Source organism: Podarcis tiliguerta (genome assembly GCF_965153285.1).
Source record: "Podarcis tiliguerta genome assembly, contig: HAP1_SCAFFOLD_109, whole genome shotgun sequence".
In the NCBI taxonomy this organism is placed as follows: Eukaryota; Metazoa; Chordata; class Lepidosauria; order Squamata; family Lacertidae; genus Podarcis; species Podarcis tiliguerta.
Window position 1 is genome coordinate 65388 of NW_028148667.1, and position 11766 is coordinate 77153.

The 11766-nt window shown below is 43.2% G+C and overlaps 1 protein-coding gene across 2 annotated transcripts in view; it reads left to right on the forward strand.

The window, feature by feature from the left end:
* Positions 1-8810, forward strand: part of LOC310669964 (DGAT1/2-independent enzyme synthesizing storage lipids-like) — a 61540-nt gene extending 52730 nt beyond the window's left edge. For both annotated transcript variants that reach the window (XM_083458540.1, XM_083458539.1), the window contains exons 3-7: positions 4822-4986; positions 6456-6646; positions 7051-7111; positions 7585-7724; positions 8326-8810. In XM_083458540.1, coding sequence (XP_083314666.1) covers positions 4822-4986; positions 6456-6646; positions 7051-7111; positions 7585-7724; positions 8326-8430 — 662 coding nt within the window. In that variant the 3' untranslated portion in view covers positions 8431-8810. The remainder of the gene's footprint in view (positions 1-4821; positions 4987-6455; positions 6647-7050; positions 7112-7584; positions 7725-8325) is intronic.
* The last annotated feature ends 2956 nt before the right edge of the window (positions 8811-11766 follow it).

Consider the following 11766-nt stretch of genomic DNA (forward strand, 5'->3'; position numbering starts at 1 on the left):
AACAACTATCTCCTAAAAAAAACTCAACAACTTTGGGTGTAGGAAAATGGTTGCTTATATATATTAGCATGGAAAGAAGTTTCTTACTGGACAAAGCAAGATGCTGCTTGCAGCATGGACAACGCGTGAACAGTTCATGCCAATGTAGCGATTGGTCTGTGTAACACGATCTGAGGGGGCGTGATGTACTGTACATTCTTTATCTGCTAGCTGAGAGATTGTTGCAGGACTTTTGCAGAGAACTCCTGCAGAGACTTCAATAAAGGTGGGCAGCAGCTTTTGAGCTGTGTGAGAGAGAGCCCTTAAAAATCCAGCTTGGTGTGTGAAATTCTTTTCAAGCTAACTTGGTGAAAAACTGCCTCATCCCAATAAAGACGAGCAGGTTTCGTCATTTGGCGCCCCGTGTGACTGACTTCGGACTTCACGTTGCTTCTCAGCGCTCACCTACGCCCGGCAAGGGTTCCAGACGCGTCCTTCATCCGTTCTTCTTCGGATCCCAGGTGAGAGCGCTCCCTTACGTTTTCTGCTACCATGGGGCAGTCCCTTTCACCACAACAAAAGAATTTTTTTGATGAACTTAAGTTTCTTCTTGCCAGCAACAATCTTGTTGTGAATGATGCTGATCTCAAAGCCTTAATTGAAGCTCTTGACACCCATTTTCCATGGTACCCCCAAGATGGGACATGGAATTTGAAGGATTGGGAGAAAATAGGACATTTTTTTCAAAATCACCCGGAGATTGATGCAAGAATTTTACATGCTTGGTGCCAAGTTCACAAGGCTATCTCCTTTCTAAATCCTGCTAACATTCTCCTTGCGGTAAAGCCTCCTGTACCTTCTGTGTTTTTGTGTCCCTGCCTGCCAACGGCACAAATTTTGGACCTGCCGGCTTCTGTCTCTTCGAAAGCTCCAGATCCTCCTGTATCTACAGCTCCCCCACCCTCCCTCCCTCTACATTCCTGGCCTCTCGGCGCCACGTACGCCCCCTCCTCCACCCCTCTCCAAGCAGCTCTTCCACCGTTAATTGCCTTTGATTCTGCTACACCTAATCTTTTCCCTGTGCTTGCTCCGGTCGCCCCCGCTGGAGGGCCTCACAGACATGAACAATTTGACTTGCAATTTATGAAGGAGTTATCTTCCTCTGTTGCCGCTGTTGTGCCATCTCCTCCAGCCCCTCCCATGCTTACACAGGCTGAGGTACTCGATGGACTGCCGGGAGGGAGAAATTTCCTTACCATTGCTCAGCAATTGCCCCTGGATCCTCAGTATTGGGAAGCTACCACCGTTGCCGTCACTCAGGATGCTTTGGCTTCAGTCCCAGATGACAAAAACAAGGGAGGGGGTCATTGGGGCACTCTTAAAAGGCAAGTTCAGGATGTGGCAGCCCAAGAAGTGATTGTACGTCAGTTTGCATTTGACAATGCCAATGAAGACTGTAAACAAGCGCTGCGCCCTTTGATGACAACTCCTGATATAGCCATTGCAGATATGCTCAAGGCCTGCCACTCTGTGGGCAAGGCTCGTCTGCTGGCCACTGTTCTGTCCTTTACTGGATTTCAAAATTTTGCTAAGGACAAGACATGAGAAAAGCTTGCAGTGGTTTTTCTTCTGCCATGGGGGGGGGGGGCAGAGGCACCTGTGTGATTCAGTTCACAAAAGACAGGCCGCACCGAAAACATTTTACAATCTTTTTTCCTCTCCCCCTGAACAGACTCTCACATAGAGATGTTGCTTTTCACTTTTTGGCTCTGTTCCCAGAAATATGTTGCAAATCAATGTACCCAGATAAGGTTGCCTTGACTCCGAGAAACGAAAGCCCCTTTGTTCTCGCCTCTGGATTTTTTACAGCGATTTTTTTTTATGGCTTGGCTCGTGTGTATTTTTTTGTCTTAGAGGAAAATGCATTTTTTAAAAATGTTTTGTTGTTATGGGAAAAACCCCATACTTTGAAGACTGACAACGGCTCTGCATATATTTTTCTGGCTTTTTCTGACTTTTGCTCTCTGTGGGATATTAAGTTGCTTTACAGGACAAGCAATCATTGAGCGTGCCCATTTGACTTTTAAGACTCTCCTCAACAAGCAATTGGGAGGTCGTTCAGCTATTGTCTCTGAAATACCTAATATTGTGCATCAAGTGTTATTCACCTTAAATCATCTGTTGTATCCTCACAACGGGAATTTTACACCTGCTGAGTTTCACTTCAGGAGGGAAGAAGTGTTGCAGCACCCTTTAGTGTCTTACAGGTTGCTTCCAGACCCAGAGTGGAAAGGTCCAACTTCCCTGATTTCCTGGGACACCAGCATCTTGAGACCATTTTTCACGCTGTCTGTCGGTGGAGATCTGCCATCTGACCTCAATCCACACTGCAGCTGGAGACATCACCACATTCCTTCCAACTGTGCCTTCTACAGCTGTTCCTGTGTTTCCTGGCATGCTGAAGAGCCATCTCCGTCCTTATCGCATTGGCCTTCCTACTCCCTGGGAAGCCACTTTGATGACCAAATACCAGTACAGTTTTGCTGCATCTTGCCTGGGGAATTGCCTGGGTTTTATTCCCCAATTACGACTACCCCATTTGTGTTGCTACTTACAACTGGGGTTGGAATTTTTTGATTCAGTACAAGGAACCGTGAATGTAGCCTATTTATAGCAAATGGGCTCTTGTGTTTGCAAAAATGGTTGTGTTGCCTCTTCTGGATTGTGGTTTTTACATGCCAATAATCGAGCCACGAAATATCACGCAGGTTGCTCTGAAGCAGCTATTGGAGTGATCTACCATTCTCATCCTTATTGCCCCCGTGAACAATCAGTTTGGCATGGGCCCCACAACTCTAAATACCTGCAGAACTTTGTAAGACGCCGCCGTGATGCTCCCTTACAAAAAGCAAGAAAACCTGAGATATATCATCAGATTTGGAGTAATAATACCTATGTTAAAGATATAAATCAGTTTGCATCTATGCTTAATTTTTCTGATTGTTGGGTGTGTATGCATATTCTTCCTCAATCAAAGCGGTTTGGCATTTATTATTGCATGGTATTTTAGTAAATGCTTTATATAAGATTAGTAATAATATTAATGATGATTGTATAAGTTTATCTCCTGTGTTTTTGTCGCTTGTAGAAACAGCGTCTCATTGCTTTCATTTTAATCATAATACAAAGAAATTTTTAGGTCATTATCCTTATTGTAATTGGACTTATGAGTATGTTAATGGATCCTCTTGTTTTCTTAACGTTACCACTATGAGTGGTAGGCCACAAGTTTTAGTTAATAATGTCACAACCTATATGACTTATGATCAACAAGCTGCGTGTAGAAATTTTTATGTTTGGTTGGATTGGATGAGGAAGAGTAGCAGAACTACGTGTCTGCTTCAATCTGATTTATGGTTATTTTGTGGCACAAAAGCCTACAAAGAAACCCCCTCTTCTGCCCTCTTTAGGTGTAGCTATGAATTACCGTGATTTGCATAAGTTGGCAAATTGGACAGCTGCTTTGTTCAATTCTACAATTTTGGCTTTAAAGACAATTAACGCAGAAATGTCACAAATAAGAGATGTTGCTCTTCAAAGTCGTCATGTTTTAGATATTATTCTCGCCTCTAAAGACGGGGTTTGTGCTTTAATTCATTTTCATTTTGGTATGTATATATCTGATTAATCAAATCAATATTTGTGCAACAATTAATTGTTGGAACAAATGATAGCTAATAATCCTTTGAATCCACCTTAGGGTTTTGACCCATGGGAATGGCTTTTCTCTTGGTTACCTAATGGTGAATGGTTAAGAAAAATTTTGTTGATTATAATTGCATTAATTGTTGGATTTATAATTTTCTGTTGTTGCATTCAATGCTTACCTTCCTTGCTTGCTCAATGCAGTGCCTGGTGGAATAAACCACGTCCAGCCTCTGGGCTGACTAGAAGGATTTATGTGGCACAATATAAACGCTTAGCAAATTCCGTGTATGATGCTGATTAAAGTTGTTTTCATTTGCGCTTAAATATATAAAGAAAAGAGGGCATGTAGGAAAATGGTTGCTTATATATATTAGCATGGAAAGAAGTTTCTTACTGGACAAAGCAAGATGCTGCTTGCAGCATGGACAACGCGTGAACAGTTCATGCCAATGTAGCGATTGGTCTGTGTAACACGATCTGAGGGGGCGTGATGTACTGTACATTCTTTATCTGCTAGCTGAGAGATTGTTGCAGGACTTTTGCAGAGAACTCCTGCAGAGACTTCAATAAAGGTGGGCAGCAGCTTTTGAGCTGTGTGAGAGAGAGCCCTTAAAAATCCAGCTTGGTGTGTGAAATTCTTTTCAAGCTAACTTGGTGAAAAACTGCCTCATCCCAATAAAGACGAGCAGGTTTCGTCATTTGGGGTCCCCTGTTAAGAAACGCTTGACAACTCTGGGCAACCTAGGGGTGCCTGGTGGATCTTTGCACCCCGACACCGCATATGCTTGAGATGGCCCTGATGAAAGTTTCAAGGAGATTAAAACAGCAAGTCACAGTTTTAGCGCACTCAAAGACTAGGCAATTTTTCCCCCACCTGCGCCCAAAATTAAGCAAGGAACGAAGATTCCAGCAGAGGAGAAATACCATTTATTATGTGAGCACAACAGAGAAAGTTCTGGCCCATGTGGATGACAACCTAGTATCCAGAATGCTGCAACATATAGGAAAGCTTTTTAACTGATCTTAAATATCAGTTTTCTGAACCACAGTGTTTTCTTCCAATAAAAGATTGCAATATTCCATTTATTTTTCAACAAAATAACATTTATTTATTGCATTTTATATTATTTCCAGGTTATGAAGTTTTTGGCATGGAACATCTCCCTAAAGGACCAGTGCTTATTATTTATTATCACGCAGTTTGTACTATTGACTATTTCTTGCTTGTCGGTAGACTTTTCAAGGAGACAGGGAGAGAGTGCTTTTCAATATGTGATCATGCAATATATCGGTATCCAGGTAAGTTATTAAATTTAAATCATGCTTTTTTTCTTAAAATATGTGAAATATGATATAAAATAAAGCTATAAGATATTAAACAATGCTATAAAATATAAAACAGCGTATCAGGCAAGTAGGTGAAAAACAACACATGAAATATCAGCAAGAGTCCTCACAAAAAAGGAAGTTGGAAACTGCAGGCTTGCTTTTGGCCATTTACAACCTCAACCTCTTGTCCCAATAATGTTTCAGGCATCATATTTGAATCAGGCTATGTTTCCAATACAGCATGTCAACCTGGGTCTTTTGGCCCCTGATCACAGATTGCAGGAAAACCTGACCTGACCTCAAAACAGCTATGAGAGTGCTTCTGCTTCTTCTTCTTTTACTCTAGTAATTTCAAGACAATTCCTGTGCTTCCATGCAGAAATTTCATGCTTTCTTGTACAACTTGTCTACATTCTTCCTCAGGGATCTAAGAACTGAAGGAATCTGGATAATGTGACATCTGCTTTCTATGCTGTAACTGGAGGCTCTCATATAATAATTGCTGCTGACTTTAATACTAGAATAGGACAAGATTTAGGAAAACGCATCTCTAAGTTGTTGATTTCCTCAAGTACAAAGAGTTTTGCAAAATTCAATCATTAGTAAAGATGGATGTTCCTTACTGGAAAGAACAACGCAAAGTATGGGATTCTGCTTCGGAGCATCTGCACTAGCAAACCACCTGTGCAAAATCCTCTGTGGCTGCTGGGATGGGGTGGGAGCTAATGGCCAATCAAGCCCTCCCACACACAGCTTTTATGCCCCCATGTGACACTACAATCAAACACATGTGGCACCCTTGTTGTAGTGTTCATGGCCCTCCACTGCCACTCCCCCCACATTATCTTCCTCTGATGACACCACAGAAAGGTCATGGAAGGAAGGAAGGAAGGAAGGAAGGAAGGAAGGAAGGAAGGAAGGACCGAGCCCAAAGTGTGCTCTTTGGGGGTATTCCACTGGTTCATTAATGTAGTATATATTCTCTACCCATATATCTGTGGATGAATCTCTGCTGTTTCCCACCAGCAAAGCCTCCTCTGTGCCATGTGTTTATCTCTCTCTCTCTGTGTATATACTATATCCAAAAGCTCTGCAGCCTAAAGGGATTGAAGTTTTGGGTGGTGCAGCAAGCACTATGGACTGTATTTTTATCATAATGCAAACTTGAATGTACTACAAACTTGACTTGAGGAACCCATTTCCAAAAAGGTGGCCACCTCAGCACTCAACCCCACTCAATGTGCTTTCCAAAAAAAGCCTACTGTTAGAACATCTGAGCAAAAGAGGAATTAGCAGAAAGTCCCCCTCCATGAAATCCTAATTGAAATGGACTGGCAGAGAGCTATGCTTGTGATCCATAATAGTGCAATATCTTTGGAAGATACTGCACTACTGTATTGTATCCACACTCTTCTTCTATTTGGGTCTTATTTTGTCAGGATGGAAGACGGCTTTAGATGCGGCCGGGTTGAAAGATTTCAATAAAGCTGAATGTGTGGAAATTTTGAAGAAAGGCCATTCAGTGGGCATTGGCCCTGGCGGAGGTAGAGAAGGAAACTTCAGTACTGACTACAACATAATGTGGGGTAACCGCACAGGTTTCGCTCAGATAGCTTTGGAGGCAAAAGTGGTGAGTGATCTTTGTGCAATTTGCATTGCCTTCAGGATTATCCTAAATAAGACGTAATGTGTTGACATCCTTGATCTAGCATCCTAAGTAGTTGAGGATGTCAAATTCCCTGGTTGGGGGTCAGATGATATCTGTATTTCCCACCCCTGCTTTTTTTTTTTTTTAAAGCTATTATAATCACTTACATTTAAAAAGAAAAATAGCTTTTTTCTTTTTCAATTCTTGGAAATCTGGGGGACAGCATGTGCAATTTGAAGTCAATTACATCAGGCTTGTCATTGTAATGCCAGATGGGGAGCATTATTACTAATCCTTAAGCAAAATAAAGGTGGAGTGGGTGGAGTGAAGTAATTCTCCAGTTCTCAGCTACCTTTTGATTTTGATTTTTGATTTTATTCTTTTAGCCCATCATCCCTATATTTACACAAAACATTTGTGAAGCATACAGGAACATTGGAAAGTCAAGTGAGTATCAAGAAATCTGCTTTCAGGCAATAAAGATTTTATAATAATATACATTTTTTTAGAAACAGAATATCTTTTTACTACCTTCTAGTAGAGTTTATTCAGTGTACACTGATCTGCAAAAGCTGTGCTGCCTGTCTCAGGACTGAGTGAACATGTCCTTGCTAAGTTTTTTCTTAGATTTAAAAGATAGCTATAATCTATAAAAGTGGTAGGAATCCCAACATGGAGGGGAACTGAGCACGAAAAAAACCATATTCTGCAGTCTGTTCTACAACTTATGACCTTGATTTTTAAAGTGCAGAGAAGAGCTGGCAGAATATGCTGCTTTTTCTTTTCCAAAGGACTCATACTATTTAACTCTTCCTCTCAGGGATGGATTGACTGGAATTGCTAAAAACTCAGAATGCCAACTAATTTCAAATTTGATATGGGATCGCTTTCTTACAGACTCTTTTCCCTTTCATACATAGGGTTGACAAGATGGTTATATGAGAAAACACGGCTTCTCTACCTTCCCGTATATGGAGGATTTCCAGTGAAACTGAGGACATATATTGGAGAACCCATCCCATATGATCCAAATATAACAGCTGCAGAGCTGGCTGAAAAAGTAAGTTAACTCTACACCTGGAAGTAAAAAAGCAGGATTCCCCCCCCCCCCCCCGTTTGGTTTCTCTTTTTCAGTTCTATAAAATGGTTTCTGCCTACTGACTTGCTCATTCCATATGACCAGACAGATAGACTCCATTCTACTCTGCTATTTTCACCCGTGCCCTGCTGTGCTGTTTTCAGGAATGGAACCAGGAGGTGACTGTTTTTTCTCACTAGTCCTGTCAGCCATTGCCATTCTAAGAGAACGAGGGAGGTGTTCATAGTGAGTTCAGGCACCGCTTTTTCTGGAAAAATAGCACTCAGCATAGTGAAAAATAACTCTATAGCATTTCTGCCATTTTCCTCATATAGCTGGAGGGAACAACCATGCAGGAAAACCAATACGTACCAAGCAGCCCAAGGCACTTATGTTTGGTTGTATCTCTGCCATTCTCAAACAGTGCTCTTGGTAAAAAAAAATCTGCAACTAAAAAAAATGGGATTCTTTATTCTAATGGTTCTGATCCCTTTTGCATTTCCTCACAGATATGAATAACTGTGAATATCCATTTTGCAATATATTGATATAATACAATATTCCTTTGTTCTTCTTTCAACAGACAAAGACTGCAATTGAAAATCTTCGGGATAAACACCAAAAAAGGCCAGGAAATATATTAAGAGCTCTTTCAGAACGATTTGATAAGCATTACAAAGCTGATTAGTCCATATAAAGCAGTTGTAATGTTTATGATCATGCATCTGTAATAGAAAACTTTAATTATTATGTAATTAAATCTAAAGTAAGATACACAGAATTGTGCTGGATTGTATATTAATTATTGTGAAGGGTCATTAGCTCATTAGCTCAGCCCCTGGTGTACATGCTGAAGGGCCTAAGTGCCTTCTTGTCCTATCCTGCAAAACTCCCAGAATTCCCCTTTTGGAGACTTACACTGGTAGCACCAGAATCAAAGAGTGTAACGGGAAGGCGAGTGTTTAATTGAACCTTGAAATAATGCTATATCTGAAAGAGTAATGTCTACAAATCTTCTGTATCAAAACAGTGACACTTCTTTTATGTTTATAAAAGGCTGTTCCAAGATCTGAGCCCTGTAAAGCCTCTCTTCCTTCCGGAGGGGAGGGATTGTGAGCGGGAGACGATTCCCGTGTCACGCAGGGGGCATTCTGCCCCCTGCACTCTCATCATCGCTGGCGCGCCACGCCTCCCAGTTGGGCACCCAATCAGGGGCCACTGTGGGGGCATGGTTTAGCTGCTCAAATGTGGCCGTGCCAGCTCTCCCCACCATCGCGCTTCAGATTTTCCACGAGTCAAGTGTTCCTGCTCATCATGATCTTGTTTGAGCCAAGCACGTGGAAGAGTTACAAATTCAGAAGTTCCTGTTCCGATTTTGGAGTTGTGAGGTTTGGAGGAAGGGGTCCAGTGATTTTACCTGCATTTGTACTCTTATTTTGCCTTAGTAATTTTTGTGGGGCATTTGGAGGGTTCCTGGCTGTTGTTTTGCTTTAGTTAGAGTGAGGTCTCGGGTGGCTGTGGGTCGCTCCAGCACTGCCGACAGCACTGTTCTCCCAGGCTCCTCACCAATCCAGCGAGCCTCTTGGGCTCGGGTGGCGGTTAGGCATTGGAATGTGTTGTTGGTGTATGGAAGGGCAAGGTGTGGCCATCGCCTACCCCTTCGCTTATGAGTATTGCGTTAAAGGAATCCGGTGGTCGTGGATCCTGTCCGATGCCCTGTGTGGCGGGGGACCATGGCATGACCCTCGGTGACATCAGGGGAGAGCTTATAGTTGTATTTGCATCAACAGGCTCCCCCTACTTGTGGTTAACCCCTCATCAGACTCACCCCTCTCCGAATGGGTGGAGTCAAATTTGCTGTGGTCCAATGCCTAAGCCAATACCTTCTCACGTGCTGTAATCAATAAAGTTGTGGCCCTTTCTTGCCCATTAACCTAATATACTGTCTCCACGTGTCTTCATTACCTAAGCGGGGATCGGGTCCTCGAATCACAACACAAATCTTTCTGCAAAAGCTCTTGTGTATGCTCATTGAGTCTCAGGACTTGGACAGCATAATGACGATACTAAAACACTCACTTGCTGAACAAGAACATGGAATACATGGAGTAGGCTTTGTTGTATGGCGAGTCCCCTCCCCCCAAGTGAAATGAACAGGACTGGACACATTATTTAAGGTTAATGGGCATAAAAAGGCCACAACTTTATTGATTACAGGAATTGGAAGGTATTGGCCTTAGGCATTGGCTCCTATTGACTACCATGGGGATCAGGAAGGGTTATCCACCAGCCGTGGGAGTCCTGTTGAAGTACGCCAACTAGGATCCCACGGGTGTCACCGCTCGGGGGCGTGCCGGAGGCCCTCACCTCCCTAGGTTTCAGACAGGGCAACGCCCCCTGGAGTCCTCTACCGGACTACCCTTTTCATTGGGGGAAGGTGATGGCGCTTCCTTCCCCCCTTCATTTGCATAACAATTAACCCCTGTCAATGCCTATACCGAAGAAGTTGTGAGGTTTGCTACAAGGTAGGTGAAAAAACCAAAAGGCTGGAAGTGCGCCAAGTTGGAAAAATTCCTAGGAGGCCCCTTGCGGCGACCAACCGTAGTCCATAGCAAGGTCATAGCTAGCTAAGCCTAAAGGGTGAGTGGGATGGGAAAACCGGGCAGCTGGAACGGGGCAAAGACGGCAGTCCCGGGGCATACCTGGCCTTAAATGGGCTAGGCCACACCTCCCCTGCCTGCCGATTGGCGGGCAGGGTCGCGGACACGCCCGGGAATTCCCTCTTTTCGCGGGGGATAAAACCAGCCCCCTCGTGTGTGGGAGGGGGTGGCCCGCAACCCCCCCCCCTCCTCTCGAGCTCGGAAGTGGCTCTATCAAAAACGATCTTGTGAAGCTCTTGTCAAAAGTCTCTACCGGCATTAATGAACGACTTTCAACTCTTTGAATAAAACTCACCAAAAATCAACAGGTTACCATTCTAACTGCTTATGCACCAACACGGGATGTCGATGAAGACATTAAAGATAATTTTTACTCTCAGCTGGATATCAGGGTTTTATATAGTGCAAGTGTAGAATTCTTTGTTTTTGTTGCAGAAATTAAATCTTGCAGCAGCAAGGGTGTTTCCGATGCTGCTATAGCCTCAGGGCCAAACTCCCTTTCCAACATATGTTTCGACTGGATGTATTGCCATTGTTTTTTCACTGGTTAATCCATACTTTACTTGCAAAGTCTTATGTTCCACAAATTTGTAATTTTCATCAATTAACTGATTCAATGTCAAAATACCTTTTTTCATCCAATTTTGCCAAATTATTACAGTATTTTTCGCTCCACAAGGTGCACCAGACCATAAGGCGCACCTAGTTTTTAGAGGAGGAAAACACGAAAAAAAACATTCTGAATCAAATGTTGTACTAAACTATTTAAAGCAGCAAAGCAGGCGGCTCCTGTCCACTTTGCTGCTTTAAAGCGCGCCTCAGAGGAGGGAAGGAAGGGTAATCATGGCTTATCTAAGTCCAGTTAATAATGCTGAGCCTGACTTTATATGCATCTCAAAGCCCTTGACATACATACATTATAATGACATGCAGAGATAAGCCTCCTGCAGAGGAGCAGGGGAGGAGAAGGGAGAGAGCCATCATAGCTCAATGGGGAGAGCATGGAGATGATCCCATCCCAAGTTCAGTCCTTGAAAGATTCTCCAGGTAGGGCTGAGGGTATGTCTCCTGAAACCCTGGTGAGCCTCTGCCCATCGGTGAAGACAAAACTGAGCTAAATGGGCTCAGGGGTCCTGACGTGGTACAGGGAAGGTCCCTCTGTTCCTGTTTAAATTAGCCCTTTCCTCAGAACCACGAGGACTACTATCTTAGTTTGTTTTTAAAGGGAACAGCTGTAACCTCAGTGGCTTTGCATGCAGAACATCACACGTTCAATCCCTGGCTTCTCCAGGCCTGAAGCCCTCTTGAAGTTGCTTTTACAGCTCAGGAGAAAGGGTAGGCAGCCACAGCATCTGTAGACTGCA